Here is a 20,079-nt window from a genome sequence, read left to right on the forward strand (position 1 = left end):
GCAGCACTTCTACCATTTTGAAAAGTCAACTGTTTCTTGAGAGGTAAGCAACTGACAATGCTACTGACTAAAAAAGCAGTATTGTTGGGCAGTAGGGGTCGTGACCTTCTGCAGAAAGCTATCTCTTACACACTTTTCCCCCATACTGTCTGACTCCCCAGCTACATCAGTCCCTATAGGTCAAGGCCAGGGTGTAGGTTTGCAGCCTCAATACTGAGTACCACAAAGTGCCTCACATTCTACACCAGCTGAACGAACAAACAGATCTAACTACTTACTTACTACTCAAAGAAACCCCAGAGAGGAAAGAAAAACACTGAGAAGGTAAAGGGGAATTCAAGAACTTCCAAAAAGCATAGGCCCAGGGCTTGAAAGAGCCAGACAGTGGCCATAAATGGTGGGAATATGCAGAAAAAAAAGGATTTTTTTAAAGTTTTAAGCCCAATCTTCATGAACTATTTCACACTTTTGCTCAAAAACTTTGCCCTTGCTATTTTCGTTACAAGTTGTTCACTTAAAGGGCCAACACTAAGCACCAGAGTATCGGGCTTTTGCCCCGGTAGCCTCAATAATCTAATAATCATTTTTCTCAAGTTTAATAATGATCATTTGATAATAACTAGTTGACATATTAAAGATTCAGTCTTCTACCTCAAGGTTTTTGGAAGATTTTGAAATGAAATTGCTCATGAAAACGAGATTAGAGATTTTAATATTTCACACAGTATCAATCTGGTTCGAAAGTCTTATCTTAAGAGATCCAGTAGAAGTATATAAACTACTTAGCAAATACTCTTCTGTGATTTCAGAGGACTATTTTGTCCTGTGCCACTGACCCAGAGAAGAAAATGACCCAGACAACTCAGATTTTAATGTAACTGAAATAAGCACAAATTTACATACTAAGGCAGACATATGATAGAGGATCCGTATACAATAGTCCTGGGTCACATTCACCCACTTCATGTGGGACAACCAGAGTCTTGCAACAACATAATATGAATGCTGAACTTAGGGGCTTGCTAGCAGTGTGAACTAATATATTATGTAAAACTGCACCTAAACAAAAATAACAAAATCTCAAACAAAAATTACAAAATAACAGATTTAAATGGTCCAATAGTGGTTTTCTTGAGGAAAGCAATTAGATGAGGTGGGAGACACTTCAGCTGAGTATCCTTTTGTTGAATTTTGTGACATGTCCAAGTACTATTTACTAAAATTTATTTATTTTAAATAAAATCACTCAAGGAAATTGAATAAGCATTGTAAGTAACCATATTTTGAAAGTGACAATGTCTCATTACCAAGACAACCCTTAAAACTCAGAATACAGATGCCTGGGTGGCTCAGCAGTTGAGCATCTGCCTTTGGCTCAGGGCGTGATCCTGGAGTCCCAAGATCAAGCCCACATTGGGCTCCCTGCTTGGAGCCTGCTTCTCTCTCTGCCTCTGTCTCTGCCTCTGTCTCTCATGAATAAATAAATAAAATCTTAAAAAAAAAAAAAACTCAGAATAGACAAAGATTTAAGAAAATGCTATTTATACTTACTGTTATGGAGAAAACTGACTCTCATATACATGGCTGGTGGGATTAGAAGCTAACCTAACCTTTAAAATTTCATGTCTTGGAATTTATCCCAAGGAAAAACTGTGAATGTGTTCAAAACCACAGCTCTGGAAATAATGATCACACCAAAGCTGATGGGAAAAAGATGTTGTAAAGGTAGTATGTAACACCAAAGAAAAATATCCTTCTACATAAGTGAAAACACACACTTCAAAACAGTACAATCTCTTGGTTAAGTGTTGTGCTGGGGTGGAATATTCCAAATCTTAACGAGATGGTGGTTTCATAGCTGTTGTGAAAACTTAAATGGTATACTTAAAATGGATGCATTACTTATATGTAAATTACGCCTTAATAAAGTTTATTTAAAAGGAAAAAAAAGTGTAGTGTAGGTCTTGAGCTTATTGAGGGCAAGAAGTGGGTCTTAATTTGGGTAGACAGGGCTCCTATTCACCTGAGCATTTGTTGATATTTAGAGGCAAGAGCTACACTGACCAGGCATTTGAGAATTTGAGCAGTGGAGCAATGCAGGAGGAAAGAACGTAGAGGAAAAACACCAAGAGCCAATGAGATGGCTTATGACCACTGGATGCTAAACTCCTAACTCACCAATAAAAATTAGTCAACTTGAAGAACACTTGCAACTACATAGTGCACTCTTTACAGAAACTGTTGAAAGGGCTGAACTGTGTGTTTGGGTTACAAAGCATATACACAATCCCAGAACCACAGACAAAAGAAAACCTCAAGACCTTGAAAAATGGCCAAACCTTGGGCAGGACACTGAATTTTCAGAAGCCAATTAATTAGAAAGCTAGATAAATTTAGTTAGAATTCCAAGGTGTAGGGATGACACCCGAATTAATCCTTAAAACTAACCTGGATGTTCACACATGTTGTTTCATTTAAGCCTCAGAACCACCTCCAGAAACGTACACAAGTGGCAGAATGTGGGCTAGAAAGAAGCACACTGCAGTCAAGGGTTCTTTTATAATTGACAGCTGGAACTTGGAATCCTCAGCCTCCAGCAGTGCTTTCCATCTTATACATTCACATCAGGTGAATGACAGAGTTACAACTACAAGTAGCATATCTGAGCTAAAAACAGAAAATGTTTCTTAATTTGTTCTAATAGTATACAAAGAAGTGTCCTCAGAGCTGATGCAGTCACCCAGGATGGGGCAAGGGTACACTCCTGAGGTACCATTTGCCTGTTTGTCCCCTCTGGTATTTTCTCTCCCTACTTTTCTTCTCTAACATCCTAGCTTGAACGCATATAATTCTGGTCTGTCCTGAGATCTGAAGGTTGGTCCAAAAAAAGAGGGGGAAAGATTCAACTGATGTGGAACAAAGGCATTTCTCAATGGCATACATTGCTTACTCAAAAAAAAAAAAAAAAAAAAAATCTGACCAACGGTGCGTATGTGGGAGGGGAGTTGCAGCAGAGGCCCCCTTACCCTAAGCTTAATCAAAACAAAAACATTTTCTAAAAATCTCAAAATCCCTAATTCAAGCCAAATACTGTCATATCTCTAGGGGTTTCTGCTCTTCCTTGTCCATCTTCAGCTGGCCCAGAAGGTCAGGCAGCTTTCTAGCTAAAACCTCTACACTGGGAAATTTCTCTGTGTCAGACGTAAAGTAACTGTCTCTCACCTATCCTACACTTTGTGATTCTGGAGTGGGATTCTGCAAACCACATTTGTGCTTTGCCAGGGACTCAGTATTAAACTGCAGATGAGAGGTGCTAAAGAGGAACTACAAGAGGAAACTTGCCTCTTCCAGGTTTCTCGTCTATCTGGGGTGCCTGTGAGAGCCCCATCCAACCTCCTTGCAGCACGTTCATTCAATTTGCAGTTCAGCCCACACTGAGAGGACCAGTGTAATCCTCATGTCCCTCAGAAGGGTGGGACCCTCTTTGGAGGTCTGCATCCCAGTTGGGGTTCTGCATCCCAAATTCCTCAATTTTAATAATTTCAATCTTTTCTCTGTCTTCTTCCCAAACTTGGAAGGGGTAGCTGCTTCCTAGTCTACCTCCACAATACTTTAAAGCTCACTTCACCCTTTCAGCACCCAAGTTAACAACTTTATGTACATGACAGCTCCCACATGTTCATAGAACTGCCACAGTAAGGATAAGCCCAGCTGCATGCACACCACCTAGGACTACTACCCCAACCCTCCTTGCCCTCCACTCTGCAAAGGATAAAAGGACAGTTGGGAAGTAGAAGGCAGTTATGCCAGTTAAGGAAATGCCAGAGAGCTGGCAAGCATCTCAGGTCCCTAGATGTCTGGGAACCCAGCCACTTGAATTGTGCCATAACTAAAATTAAATAATCAAAATCAGGATTCAAAGAGTGGTTTACTCAAAAGCACTAATTCAAAAAAAAATATATGCATCCCTATGTTTACTGCAGCATTTATACAACAGCCAAGATATGAAAGCAACCCAAGTATCCATCAATAGATGAATGGACAAAGAAGATGCAGTGTGTGTTTGTGTGTATATGTCATGGAATATTACTCAGCTACAAAAAAAAGGATGAGATCTTGCCATCTGAGACAACATGGGTGGACCTAGAGGGTATAATGTTAATTAAAGTAAGTCAGACTGAGAAAAACGAATACCATATAATTTCATTCATGTGAAATTAAAACAAAAACAAAAACAAAAAGCAGAAACAGACAGATAATACAGAGAATAAACTGCTGGTTGCCAGAAGGGATGAGCAAAATGGGTGAAGAGGAATGAGGGATACAGGCCTCCACTTACATAAGTCATGGGAATAAAGGTACAGCATAGAATATAGTCAATGGTACTATATAAATAGCAATGCCTGGTTACAGATGCTAGCTCTAGCTACACTTGTGAGCACAGCATAAGGTATAAACTTGACCAATTCAACTATGCTGTGACACCTGAGACTACTGTTATACTATTTGTCAAATATACTTCAATTTTTTAAAAAAGTGGTTTTACCGATATCAATATTAAGTTTCATAGACATTAGGACCAATATACCAAGATCTACCCTTCTTCACTTTTCAAAGTAGCAGACTACAGCTAGATGCTCTCCAGAGAACCATCTGATAATATACTCAAAGTAAGCCAGACCCAAGTGTGAATGACCCAAACAGAATTTCAAAATCTGGAAAGATTTCTGAGACTTCCAACTGCCAAACAACCAAATTCTCCCCAACCACACTTCTCCAGTACTCCTGACAGAAGACTTAGGGTACAGCAATTTTGCACACAGCTTACATAATACTTTGAGGCAACACTTTCACATATATGGGAGTCAAATGAATCTAAAGAAAAAGGTAACCTGGGATCCCTGGGTGGCGCAGCGGTTTGGCGCCTGCCTTTGGCCCAGGGCACGATCCTGGAGACCCGGGATCGAATCCCATGTCGGGCTCCCGATGCATGGAGCCTGCTTCTCCCTCTGCCTGTGTCTCTGCCTCTCTCTCTCTCTCTCTGTGACTATCATAAATAAATAAAAATTAAAAAAAAAATGTTTATAAAAAAAAAAAAAGAAAAAGGTAACCTACAGAAAACAAGATTAAGGAAAGGGACAATCCCTGCAATCTCCTTGCCAGAGGATATAAATATCCCTTCCCCATCTCTCTCACTTCCATCATAAAGCTTTTTCAATAGTGATAAGAACAAGACTCTTAATATTGAAGGAATTGGGCAACATTTCTGTACTTTGCAATCAATCACACTTTTTCAAGATATTTGTTTTCCAAAAGAAGCTATGGCTTTATGATATAAAAGAGAACAGTATGAAACATCCACAATTTTATAATTTTTTTATTTTTTAAAAAGATTTTGTTATTAACGAGAGAGGCATGGAGGGGCAGAGGGAGGAATAGAAAAACTTTGACCACTCAGCACAGAAACAATGCGGGGCTCAATCTCATGACCCCGAAATCATGACCTGAGCTGAAACCAAGAGTCAGACACTTAACAGACTGCACCACCCAGATGCCCACAGTTTTATAATTTTAAAGTGAATCTTTGGACTTGGAATGCAGCTTGTTTGGAGTCTTAAAAAATACAACCTTCTTTCTTCCTTTTTCTTAAATGTTATTGTGTTTCTACCCTCTCCCTCCGGCTCCTGCTCCAGCCATACATTTGCTTTCTTTTTACTAAAACAAAATATTTAAATTAAATCATTTTCTGACTACATATGCCAGTTAATGGCAAAATGAAGTGGCTGATATATACCAATCAGAAAGAATTAAGTATTTTTTTCAGTCTGCCATAAACAACAGAGGGAACGATCTATAACGAGCATAAAGAACAAAGGAGATATTAAACATACTAATACTTGTAATGTTTAATAAATTAACATCATAAATCATAACCAAAATTGGCTTGATGATTCAACTCAAGAAATAAAGGAGCACTTTGGAGTAAAGAATATTAAACCTGCTATAACTTGATTACTCGTAAATGGGAATATATCCTAATTTTACCTTCATTTTTTCATTGACGGCAGGCCTAAATAGCTGATTTTTTTAATACACACCTGTAGGGCATAGGGAACAAAAGCCTGCTCACCAACTAGGACTGGGTTCTTGGTTGTCAAGCCCAGCTGCATCCTACTACAGGAAAATCTGCTAAAGTAATCCCTACCATGATGGGGGGCAGCAACTGAATTTTCCAACACCTTTGTTTTACGGCCTTGTCATGGCTAATCCATTATCAATGAAGCAGTAGAAAATAATAAAAGCTAGTATTTATGTGTGTGAACCATCAGAGCAAGGGTCTATAGACTTTTTAAAAAGTATATATGGTGCTCAAAACTTTGACCCAGGCAGTGCCAAATATTTTATTTTTTTTCCAATGGTTACAAAGAGCAAATTAAAAAATAAGGAAATCAGCTTTAAAAAATAAGGAAATCCTTCCATTTGCGACAAGGAAATTTTGCTAAATAAGCCAAACACAGACAAATATGCATGATGATCTCACTTATGTGTGGAATCCTTAAAAACAAACAAAAAACAGTGGTTACCATAGGGGTTGAAAGGTGGAGGTAAAGGGACGATGCTCATCAAAAAGTAAAATCTTTCAGTTATAAAATAAGTGCTGTAGACCTAATGTATCACATGTGACAGTTAATAATGCATTGCAACAAAAAAGAAAAAGGGAAGTAACAGATACAAGTTTGTGGTAATCATTTCAAAAGGCATACACATATCAAAATATCATGTTGTACACCCTAAATATATGTTTGTATTTGTCAAAAAAAAAATTAAGCTTCTTTTTCACTATAATTAATGACTCAACAATAGAACCAACATTTGTTTCCCAGAGTGCCTTAACAAGATCCCAGAAAATAAAGCAAATGACCTAAATTTTATCCCTGATTTTCTTTTCACAGAACCTGTAAAAATAACAATACAGTATTTCTAATTTTAAGCCACAACCTACTTGGTTTTTTTTTTTATTTTATTTATTTATTCAACAGAGACACAGGCAGAGGGAGAAGCAGGCCCCATGTAGGGAGCCCGATGTGGGATTCGATCCAGGGTCTCTAGGATCATGCCCTGGGCCGAAGGTGGCGCCAAACCGCCGAGCCACTCAGGCTGCCCCACAACCTACTTGTTATTAAGAACGTAAAACAGTATTAACGCTCAAGGTTTTCCCAGGAGAGTAAAGGAAACAAACCCAACCAATACAGAACGCTGGGCAGTCACATTTGATGAGGGATGCTTCCCTGCAAACATGGCATAAATCAGAAGTTGGAAAATACACCATTTTGGCTAGTAAGCAGTATCCCTATCAGAAGTAATATAAACAAGGGGAGACAGGAAGAAGATGCCAATAAAAAGGCCAGCTTATAAGCCAAGTTAAAAAGTTTGAGCTTTAGGGACGCCTGGGTGGCTCAGTGGTTGAGCGTCTGCCATCGGCTCAGGACGTGATCCCAGAGTTCTGGGATCGAGTCCCACATCGGGCTCTTGCATGGGAGCCTGCTTCTCCTCCCTCTGCCTATGTCTCTGCCTCTGTGTCTCTCATGAATGAATAAACAAATAAAATCTTTAAAAAAAAGTTTGAAAAAAATAAATAAATAAAAATAAATAAAAGTTTGAACTTTACCCTATATACAATGGAAAGCCGTGTGATCATATCAATGTTTAATAATGTGATGGCATGGAAAACAGAAGGAGATGGGTGGGCAACAAGTGAAGACAGAGAGATGAGTTCTGAGATTACTGCAAAAACAATCAGGAGAGGATGAATAAGGGCCCACATACAAAGACAACTGGAATCAACGGGGGGGGGGGGGGGGGGGGGGGGGCACTTACTAGCAAACTGAATGTGGAAGAGAAGCAAGGGGAGGGAAAAGGAGGAGTAAGTCTCAGGCAACTGGGTTAATGTTGATATAATAAAAAGAAGAAATACTAAAAGTGCTGACACACATGAGAGGAGACGGCAAAATGAATACATCCCATGGAAAAAAAAAAGGTTGATTTTAAAAATATCTGCAAGATATCTAAGTGGAGATAAAAAGTAGGCATTTGGAGATCTGAAATTCAGCACTAGAGTTTGGAAATCACTGATCAATGTGGACTGAAGCCAGGTAAGTAAATAAATCTTCAGAATATATAATGAAAAGGTCCAAGGTCAGAACCCCAGGAGAACATAAACATGTAATAGCTTTAAAACTATCAAAGCTGATAGGATACAGGTCTGCATATTAGTTATAATGGAAAACTATACATTTATTTCAGAATACTGCTAACTACTCAGCGTTTGTGCTTTGGTGGGGGGAGGTCAGGGGGTTGTTGCATAAGGGCCAGTTTAAACGCCAAAAGAGAAAGTTCTGGGATTACATCGATCCTGGCTTTTCCTCACTGTTTTAAATTTTGCCCAAAGGAATCATATAATTAAGTTTTAAAATAGGAATTAGAGGGGCACCTGGATGGCTCAGTCAGTTAAGCACCTGTTTTCGCTCGGGTCTTGATGCCATGGTCCTGGGATCAAGCCCTACACTGAGCTCCCTGCTTGGCAGGGAACCTGCTTCTCCTTCTGCCTGCTGCTCCCCCTGCCTGTGCTCTCTCCCTCAAATAAATAAACTCTTAAAAAATATATTTTTAACATAGAAAATTGAAATAATTGAGGACCAGGGAAAGTAAATGATTTGGCCAAGGCCACAAAGTTTCTTAGTCCTTGTGATAAGAATAAAAGTTAGTGCAGATCCTTAAACCATTATTCATCAGCATTTGCTTAATTTTCTCAGTGTCCAGCAATCAAGCCTAATCTTCAAAGATAAAGATTTACTACCACAAATTTTTTAAAAAATAATGGCTCACAAGGCTTAAGAATATTTCTTAAATGTTCTAAAGCAATGCAGGTTTCAAATGTGACTTAATTTTGAATAACTGATAGATTATCTAATAAAACTACAGCTTTGTTTCATTCACCATTGTCATTTCTTAAGTTACTTACTCAGAAAACTTCAGCTAAAAACTTTAAAAGGGAATAAAGTATTAATACATGCTATAATGTGAACCTTGGAAGACATGCTAATTGAAAGAAGCCAGATACAAAAAGCCCTGTATTATATGATTCCATTTATATGAAAAGTCCAAAATAGACAAAACCAGAAAGTTAAGCAGTTCTCAGGGGTTGAGGAACTTGGGGGGTACAGCAGTGCTAATGGCATAGTTTCTTTTCGGGGTGATGAAAATGTTCTGAAATTAGTGGTAATGGTTATACAACTTTGTGAATAATCAAAACCACTGAATTGTACTTTTTAAATGGATTAATTTTGTGGTATATGAGTTATATTTCAAAAAAAATAAATGAAGGATTTATGTTTTACTTCATATTCAGTTAAGATTTTAGCTATTTTATCTATGAATTGAAGACAGAAATAGCAAAAGAAAGTGAAGGGGGGGACACCTGGGTGGCTCATTGGTTGAGCATCTGCCTTTGGCTCAGGGTGTGATCTGGGGTCCCGAGATCGAGTCCCACATCAGGCTCCCTGCCTGGAGCCTGCTGCCTTCTCTGCCTGTGTCTCTGCTTCTCTGTCTCATAAATAAATAAAATCTTAAAAAAAAAAAAAAAAAAAAAGAAAATGAAGGGGAAAAAATCATCCACATTACTTGATTATAGCGTATAACACACTTGGTATATTTACTGAATTTTTATAATGAAGACACATTCATAAACTACACTTCTGAAGAAGAAAAGTTTTTCAAATTAAGACTGCATTTAAAGGGTCTGTGGTCCAAGCAAAGAAGTGCTGATTCATGTTACAGCTATGGCACTGCTCACTTATCTCTTCCTGGAGTTTGATGTGTCTAACCTGGAATGACATTTTACCCCCCACCTCACTTTTCTACTTAGCCTTCAAAATTCAGCTCCAAAGTCACCCCTCTAAAAATCTACCTTAAAACAATCTTGATGGTTTCCCCACCATGGACTGTCAGGTGTTGGTATTCCCATCGACATCTTTGCTTTCTACATATGAGAAGGTTACGGCTATGTGATTTTACTTGTGTCTCCCACATTCTAACCATCTTTGCATTGAAGCTGAGCATACAAGGCCATTGTTTCTGCAAGATGCACATAAAAATCATCTGGAGATCTTAAAATATAATTTAAAAAACCTGGGCTGCTGTATGTCAAATGTATATGAATACCCCAGATAATTCTGTCGCACAAACATGAACTAAGCACTCAGATTATAGGGACACCTGGGTGGCTCAGTGGTTGAGCCTCTGCCTTTGGGGCAGGGCTAGATCCTGGAGCCCTGGGATCGAATCCCACGTCGGGCTCCCGGTGCATGGAGCCTGCTTCTCCCTCTGCCTGTGTCTCTGCCTCTCTCTCTCTCTCTCTCTCTCTCTGTGAGTATCATAAATAAATAAAAAAATAAAAATAAATAAAAATAAATTAACATTAGAGAGATTATACTCTGATGCAGCGATACCTCAAACATATTTTGCTGGTAAGAAACAGCAGGAAAGAAAGGAATAGCTGCTCCTTAGTTTCTTCTCACCTGAACGCCAAACTTCCCCAAATCAAAGGATCCAGGAGGGAATATACCACTCCAGGGACACCTGGATGGCTTCAGCAATTGAGATTCTGGCTCCCACTCAGGGCGTGATCCCCAGGACCCTGGGATCGAGTCCCACACCGGGCTCCCTGCAGGAAACCTGCTTCTCCCTCTGCCTATGTCTCTGCCTCTCTGTGTCTCTCATGAATAAATAAAATCTTTAAAAAAAAAGGAATATACTACTCCAGATCAAAGTTATTCCATCTTAAATGAAACTATTACTAAATGGAGACTCACTTGTGCAAAAGTCTCTAATTAAACTACAATAAGAAGACTTCTGATGAAAACCAAGAAAGCTAAGCACTTAGATTCTGTGATGAACATGTCTTTCCACGTCAATTTGTCCAAATGATAAAACATAAAATTACAAACGCTGACAGTTATTATCTACCAGCAGATAAGCTCTGGCACATTCCATCCCACATGAACTCCTAGGTTCACTCATCTCACAGCTCCACCAACCACTTAACCCTCTGTGCAGGTTTCCATATCTGTAATGCAAGGCTAATACTAATATCCAGAGCATAGAGTTGCTGTTAGAATTAAATAAGTTAATGTATGTAACATGCTTAGAACACTGCCTACCACATAGTAAATGCTCAATAAGAGATGTCTTCCTTACATAATAAAAACTGTATGATTCATCTCACTTTAGGAACAGTTGTCACACTGCACTGGTGAATGATTAATACACTAAGTCTGAATTTAACAACTCAAAATTCAACAATGCTTTCTTTGCCCAACAGTTTTTGATTCCAACTCTCCAAACTTAGTAATACTTCTTGATGGGACCTTAATAATCATGTAAGACACTACCCATCACACACATACTGGATTCCTGAAATATGCTTTACTTTTGTGCACTCTTTGTCTCTCTCTTTTTCTCCTTCCAGCTTTCCTATCTGCTATTCTATCTACCCAAAACTCATTTTCCCTCCTTCAACTTTAAAATCATTCCCTCATCCTTACTTTCCTTCATCCTCAGAACACAGTAAATCTCATGTGTATCTTCTCTCATAATACACCTCACTTTAATTTCTTGTTTCATGATTGAATTTTCCATTACATATGGATATGTCTTTCTTGTTCACCCGGCTTAGTCCTAAATACATATTATGCATCGAGCAAATGTCCACGTAACTGAATTGAAACATGTCTTAAGAATAGATTTAAAAAAGAAGGGGTAATAAAAAGGCAGGGAAATCGCAATTTCATAGTAGTATGAAATTTGGCCTTGGGCTCTTACTAGTAAAGTCACTTTTGTCCCTGCTCTATAGTAAGAGGAGAAGGGGGTGGTAATCCCAATTGTCCTTAAGGGTCATAAGAACACAGAAACCTTATGGGAATAACATTTTCCTTAGCATAAATTATTTTAAAAATCTAAAGTTGTAAAGAAATAAAGGCACCCATAGTCTCAAGACACAAAGATAACATCTGTTATGCCTCTTTCTAGTATTTTCCTGACAATGCCATCACTAGACTGTAAAGACTTTGAAAATAAAAACAGATTTGCCCAAAACTGACCAAATTACTGATCGAGGCATAATGAAAATCAAAGGAGTTTGAAAATCTGAACAGATTAGTCAAAAAGCAAAATATGTCAACATCAGATTCTGAAACCAAGGTCTAAAAGCACTTTGGGGGCACCAGTCTGGTAGAGCACATGACTTTTGATCTCAGGTTCATGAGTTCGAGACCCACATTGGGCATAAAGATTACTTATCAATAAATAAAATACAAGCACTTTAAATTATAACTGCATCCTAATCATTTAGAAACATCTGAATTATAGGCCAAATCAGAATAATAAAAATTTTGATTTCTAAGTATCCTTAGGGGATTTTAGAATGGCTACAACCAGAATTTTAAAAATATACAATACCCCAAAAAGTGTGATATAGCTCTTCAAAGAATGGATAATAAAGAAGTCTTTCTGTTGATTCACTGCGGGCTCTTTATCACTCATCCAGCTCTTCCAATCACACAATAGTGGTTTTTGCCACCAGAGATGCTAGGGCCAGTTCTCAAACTATGGGATTCTACATATTATCTAATTCACAAATTAAAGATAACTAACATTTCAAAAACAAAAACATCCCACTTACGAGGCATTTTTAGAAGTTGCTAAGATTTCAGGTGAAGTTAACTGATGCCCTATTATTTCATCTCTTTATATATCAATGCTGATGTCTTTCATATATACTTGCAAAGAAAATTTCAACTGAATGATTAAATACCAGTCCAATACATCTTTCATACAAAAAAACGAGTTTTTCCTGATTTAAAATTACTACATATATTATGCCTTTCAGATCTATGTTGTTTTTATAAAGTAAAATTATATAATAATTAGGCACCTACATCAAACTGATTACTACACTTGCAATGCCCAAAGCCCCTAGAAGATGCTACCCTCATTCCCTTGTTTCTGGTATTTATTTCTACAGTGCATAAATATCTATAACTCACAGTAACAGATTTAAATGTATGTTCACAATCCATACTACCTGACTCTGTAGCACAACTTATTTTCTTCTCAAAACCATTTACACACAAACCATCCTATAGAGTTTAGGGGAAAAAGCAAAGTTATCAACTTGTAGCAGAATCCTAGTCATCCAACTACTTTGACCTACATACTCATCAGAAAAAGAAAAAAATGGGCATTCTCTAATGTGTAAAACACTATGGCTGTAAGTGGTCACAGTATGAAAAAAGTACTTCTGCAAAGCAAATGCATAATATTTCTGATACCATAATTAATTAGGATGGTAGATAGGAAATGTTTGGTAAATTAACAAAACTCAATTTCTATTGTGATACTTGATCATCCAGGACCAATCAAAGTACTTAACAAAGAGAAGCTTAAAAAAAACTAACATTCAACTGCTATTTTTAATTTACTTTCAATTATGCCCACATTTCATAATCAAAACATTAGGCAGTAAATTAAACAGTATCCTTAGAGCCTGAAAATTTAATCACTACCAAAAGCAGTCCAGGAATTCTCAACTTAGAATCCATGGGGACCAAGAGCATTCAACAAATAAGCTTGTCAAGAACCTGAATCCCAGAAGTCATATGTAAAAAAATGCGGTTTATTATCCTAGAATGGTCAGAAAATTCTTTTTTTTTTTAAGACTGATTTACTTATTCGATAGAGAGACTGCAGGGGGCGGGGGGAGGGGTGTGTATGTGCAGAGGGACAGAATCTCAAGCTGGCTCCCCACTGTGTGTGGAGCTGGAAGCAGGGCTCAACCCCAGGACCCTGGGATCACGACCTGAGCCAAACCAAGACTTGGATGCTTAACTAACTGAGCCACTTGGGTACCTTAGAAAATTCTTAAATTGGGACAACCAAAAAAGCCAAGAACCATACTATTTCTGGTCAAGTTTTTACTATAAGGGTTTATCAGTTTCCTTAGTATGTTTTAATTACATATAACAAGTCTATCCTAATCATTTAAGACTTTCATGCCTTTTTAAATGGGAAAAAAAAAACTACCAGTCAGACCTTCAAGGCTTTAAAATAAAATAACCCTAACCCCTAACCCTATCTGCATCATTTTCTTACTAAAAACTACCTTATGTACTAGGACAGAAATCAAATGAATGGCTTTTAAATTTTTTTTTTATTTTTTTATTTTTATTTATTTATGATAGTCACACAGAGAGAGAGAGAGAGAGGCAGAGACATATAGGCAGAGGGAGAAGCAGGCTCCATGCACCGGGAGCCCGACGTGGGATTCGATCCCAGGTCTCCAGGATCGCGCCCTGGGCCAAAGGCAGGCGCTAAACCGCTGCGCCACCCAGGGATCCCAAATGAATGGCTTTTAAATAGTGATAGGAAAAAAGTGATATCTGTATTTTTAAAAATCAAAACTATTAAAATAAAAGAGTATGTAGGAATCAAGTCTCAATTCCGAGTCAGACCATATAGAGTGTTTAAGAATCTGAAATAAACCTCACCAAACAGAAGAGTAAATTCTAGGAAAGCCTGGTGAAAATCTAATATCAGCAGGTTGGTTTGCCAGGTTTTAATCAAATATGTCAACTCCGGGCAGCCCAGGTGGCTCAGCGGTTTGGCGCCGCCTTCGGCCCAGGGCCTGATTCTGGAGACCCGAGATCGAGTCCCACGTCGGGCTCCCTGCATGGAGCCTGCTTCTTCCTGTGTTTTTCTGCCTCTCTCTTTCTGTGTGTCTCTCTCATGAATAAATAAAATCTTAAAAAAAAATTGAAAAGACAAAACATCAGTTAATGTAACATGTAAACTGTAAATCTGAAATAAATTATTGACTAAGGTCACAACTATAGATCTCATTTATCTGTTCCCAAAGTAACGCTAATTCTTTATGACAAACACATTAGGGAGGACCTCTTATTTTACTTATTTTTTAACCTGTATGATTTTAAGCTTTAATTGCTCAGTCACTTTTAGAGCCTTAAAGAGCTCTGGCCCAGAAGAGAGGAAAAAAGCAAATTCTAAAAATTTTAGTAAATCATAGAACTGCCAAGATTCAGTATAACTCACATGTCTTCAAAATACCACTAACTATAGGACTATTCATCACAGCATTGTTTGTATAGAAAATTTTGGAGACAATCTAAAAGTCAGCAATAGGCAATTGGTTAAAATATGGTCTGACCACATGGTTCCACAAAGAATCCCTTTAAAAAAGGAGTCCCCTCAAAGATATATTGGTTGGGAGAGAGATAGATTACCGTATATGTACCAGGAGGAAGGGAACAGGCCAAACATATACATACTAAGTCTCTCTGGTCTTTCTGGAAGAAAACACAATTTTAAAAAGATGGCATCTGGGCAGGGAACTGGAATGATGGACAGATGAGAGAGTCTTAACTTTCTCTGTGTACATGTCAGAACCTTTCAAATGCTATGCTCCATGTATTTCCTATTAGACAAAATAAAAAATTGGAATTTTTAATGAATCAGAGATTAATTCAGCTCAGACATTGGTTTAGATGGAATATAATAACAACAAATTATGAAATAAAATAACTCCAAAAATTTTTTTAAATAAAAAAATAAAATAAAATAAAATAAAATAAAATAACTCTCCTAGGGACACCTAGGTGGCTCAGCAATTGAGCATCTGCCTTTGGCTCAGGGCGTGATCCCACGGTCCGGGGATCGAGTCCCACCATCAGGCTTCCTGCATGGAGTCTGCTTCTCCCTCTGCCTCTCTCTCTGTCTCTCATGAATAAATAAATGAATAATAATAAAAATAAAATATCTCTCCTAAAACTTTCTTCCAGAGACTGAAGCACATTCATTCATTTAATCAGTATTTCAGTGCCTACTACATCCTCTAGGTATTAGAGCAATGCCCAAGTCACCTAAGAATCTCTGCCTTCATGAAGCTTCAGTAGGAGCAGAGATAACAGTAAATAATAGAACTTCAAAGAGTGATAAGTGCTCTAAGGAGAAGAGGAAATGTGGGAATAAAGAGGAATTTTATGGGTGGGGGAGAGGAAAACTGTTTTGGGATAGTTAAGGCAGACTTTTTTAAGGGTGACGTGAGCCAAGAACTGAACATATACCAAAACAAGCAATATAGTAAAGAGAGGGAAAGCCCTGTGACTGGAACAAACTTAGCTTCTTATTGTTCAGGGTAGAACAAACCAAGAGTGTGGCTGCGGTAGAGTGACTCAAGAAGAGTCATGCAAATAACCTTAGAGGTAAGCAGATACAAAGAAGGCCTTGTAACCGGAGAAAAAGTCAAAGATTTTATTCTATGTGTGATGGAGAACCTTTGTAGAGCTCCAAGGGGAATGACACATCTGTATTTTAAAAAGTAGCACTAGCTGCTGCTTATGAGGCTAACAGTAGGCTAGGCAACAAATGATGAACTGAACAGTGGTTTCAGAGATGGATAAATGTAGCTGATTAAGGACTTCTTTTTAAAAGTGGTGCCCTAGGGGCACCCGGGGTGGGGCTCAGCGGCCTTCCACCCAGGGCATGATCCTGGAGACCGCATCCCACATCAGGCTCCCTGCATGGAAGCCTGCTTCTTCCTCTGCCTGTGTCTCTCCCTCTCTGTGTATCTCTCATGAATAAATAATTTTTTAAATGAATAAATAAAAATCTTAAAAAAAAAGTGATGCCTTAGAGAATTTGCTAGTGGATTATGTATGGGAATCTGAGTGGGACAGTAAATAGGTGAATAGTAATTCAAAAAAATTATCTTACATTTGTATATTTAGTTATCAAAGCATATTTACATAATGTCATTTCATCATAACATATAGAAGCAAGGGGAAGTAACACTGGGTCAAGATCCGGTTCCGTCCCTTGCCACTTTTAAGCCTCGAAGAAAGTCATTTGAATACGTTTCTAGGGGATCCCTGGGTGGCGCAGCGGTTTGGTGCCTGCCTTTGGCCCAGGGCGCGATCCTGGAGACCCGGGATCGAATTCCACATCGGGCTCCCGGTGCATGGAGCCTGCTTCTCCCTCTGCCTGTGTCTCTGCCTCTCTCTCTCTCTCTCTCTGTGACTATCATAAATAAATAAAAATTAAAAAAAAAAAAAGAATACGTTTCTCGGCTATAAAAGGTAGTCTACTTCACAAGATCAAGATCCAGAAGTTATCATATGGTTTAAGAATTTTGTAAATGGAGGGGCACCCGGCTGGCTCAGTTGGGAGTATGTGACCCCCACATCGGATGTAAAGCTAACTTAAAAAAAAAAAAAAAATTTTGCAAGTGTAAATAATGACCATTTGGAGGTAAAAAGCATCCTATTAATAGCTGTCCAATGAAGGATGGTGTGCTCCTACAATTCAGAACAGTACAGCTACCTACCCTGTACCACCACCACATTCCACGTGGAACCCTATACCGTGATTGATAAAAAAGAGGCAAACTTTTTAAAAATTCTGATTAAAAACCATCTTCAAGTGCCTAGGTTATTCAGTCAGTTGCGCGTCCGACTCTTGGTTTATTTATCCTCAGGTCGTGATCTCATGGGTCGTGTGATGGAGCCCAGCCTGGGACTCCACGATCAGAAAGGAGATTGCTTGAGATTCTCTCCCTCTGACCCTCCCCTTGCTCGAGTGGCATACATTTTCTCAAATAAATAAATCTTTTAAAAAATGTCTTTTCACTGATTTTGGGAAAACATACACAATACAAGAAGGGCACTAGAAAACACATTATAGTCTTGTACTCTTTCCTAGGGATTGGAAATACAGTTCTTTTAAGCTAAGCTACCAAAGGCATCAAAGTAAAACCACCGAACTTTTTCAAGATAAAACCCAAATGAAGTCACCTTTTATTAAAGAGGTGCTATCAACAAGAGGCTGTAAAGTTAAGACCATATTATGAATTATCACCGTCTTGGTTAAAATAATAAAACGAAAATGCCTAGTGTAAGCTAAATTGTGTGCCAAATGAATGATGAGGACTTCAATTCACTGCCATAAATCATTTCTGTAACTTTATTAAACAAGGTTTCACAGAATTTATTTTTACGCGCAGAATCAAAACTGGAAAAAATGTCTTTAGTTCACTATGTATTTTGGGGAATTATTACGAATATCAATTTGTATTATGTGGTCGATAACCTAAACACAAGAAACAAAAATTTGAAGACAGCTGGTGTGCAGCTAGATCCTCCATCCCTCATTTTCAACTGGGGCCTCCATAAACATGATTGGGGCCCTGTGAAGAAAACCACATTGTAAGGCCCATCCAACACACACAGCAATTAAACCGCCTTGGACACAATCTGAGACAAACCCATAATACAACAAACTGTGCACTATGACACTTCACATTAGACTGCAGCACACAATGACAATCTATGCTGCTTCTCTAATTTCTAAGAATTTCTACCTTATAAAAAGTCTTATTTCTCCAGAGCAAGCAACTCTAGGTCAGAGACGTCCCCTCATTTCAGATACATTTGAGTGTAACTGTACGAAGCACACTACACAATACATCACCTGTTAAACGATCTTGGGCTTAGGATGCATCTCCCCCCACCCCCAAACTTTACAACAAGCCAGATTAAAAATACGTTCACCAGGTTACATCAAGGAAATGATGCTGCAATTCAGTCACTTTAACTCGCATATTAACACAAAGGTCCAACTAAAATCTTCATTAAAAATGACAAAAAGGGATCCCTGGGTGGCGCAGCGGTTTGGTGCCCGCCTTTGGCCCAGGGCGCGATCCTGGAGACCCGGGATTGAATCCCACGTCGGGCTCCCGGTGCATGGAGCCTGCTTCTCCCTCTGCCTATGTCTCTGCCTCTCTCTCTCTCTCTCTCTCTCTCTCTCTCTCTCTCTCTGTGTGTGTGTGTGTGACTATCATAAATAAATAAAAATTTTTAAAAAATTAAAGATGACAAAAAATTTCAAGGTTTGTCTCGGTGTATTGCAAGAAATATCGCACATCTGAGGACCTGATATTACGTAAAGAATTTACAACAGCAGTACGTCGAATTTCCTATAGTTCTACACGTGTATTTGTTAAAAGTACAGCCTTCACAAAGAGCCGAAGAACAGTTAAAAGCGCGTAAAATCGAGAGGCAAAGGATTTCACCAAGTCCCTCAGACCTGCGCTGCCCCTCCCCCCCGCCCCAGTGTCGTGCTAAACTATTTCCTCTGAGGAGAAACAGCTCTCAAAAGAGTTTGCCAACCAGAGTAACATCACTTCACGGAGAGAACGAGCGGAAACATATTTAAAAGAGAGGTGATCACGAAAGCGAGGGCAGCAGGGCGCCGAGCCCAAGGTCCGCGGACCCCGGCTGCCGGCGGCGACATGTGGCTCCGGCGGCAGGACGCGCGGCCCTCCCGGAGCCGCCTCCCGGGGCACAGGGCCCCGCCCGGCCGCACTCCCCTGGTTCATTCATTCTGAACCCTGGGCTTCCGCACCCCCGCGCTCCCGCCCGGCCCGGGAGGAGGCTCCAGGGCCGAGGGGCTGCGTGGGGCCGCTACTCCCGCCCAGAGTCCGGGCCCCGCCGGGATTCGCGCGCGACCGCGGCCTCCTCCCGGGTGGTCCGAGAGGCCGCGGAGGCCCGCGCCGGCCCGCGCCCAGGGCCCCGCAACCCCGCGGCCCCACCCTCCGCCAGGGTGCGGGCCAGGCCTCCCCAGCCCGCGGCGCGGCCACCGGGCAGCCCCCGGGCCCCGCCGCCCGGCTGCCCCGCCGCGGCCGGAAGTCTCTCCGGAGCCCCCTCCCCAGCGCCTGGCTTCCCTCGCCGCCGCGGCCAGACCCTCTCCGCGCTGGCCTCGGGCCTCCCAGCGCGGGCCGCAGGCCCGAGGACGCGGGGAGCCGCGCCGCCCGGGGCCGCCGAGCGGCCGAGCGCAGAGCCGGGAGTCGGCCTGGGCGGTTACCTTGATAATCCTGCGGGGCAGCCCGGCCATCTTGTCAGATCCCGAGTTCGGCCTCTGCTCTCGACTCCCGCTCCGCTCGCCTCACGCACG

General features: G+C 40.0%; 1 protein-coding gene across 1 annotated transcript in view; it reads right to left on the reverse strand.

Moving 5' to 3' along the window:
- Positions 1–20,079, reverse strand: part of UBE2N (ubiquitin-conjugating enzyme E2N) — a 34,533-nt gene extending 14,454 nt beyond the window's left edge. The window contains 1 exon segment of the mRNA NM_001252131.2: positions 19,990–20,079. Within this exon segment, the coding sequence (NP_001239060.1) occupies positions 19,990–20,019 (30 nt within the window). The 5' untranslated portion in view covers positions 20,020–20,079.

Source organism: Canis lupus, chromosome 15, assembly GCF_011100685.1.
Source record: "Canis lupus familiaris isolate Mischka breed German Shepherd chromosome 15, alternate assembly UU_Cfam_GSD_1.0, whole genome shotgun sequence".
In the NCBI taxonomy this organism is placed as follows: Eukaryota; Metazoa; Chordata; class Mammalia; order Carnivora; family Canidae; genus Canis; species Canis lupus.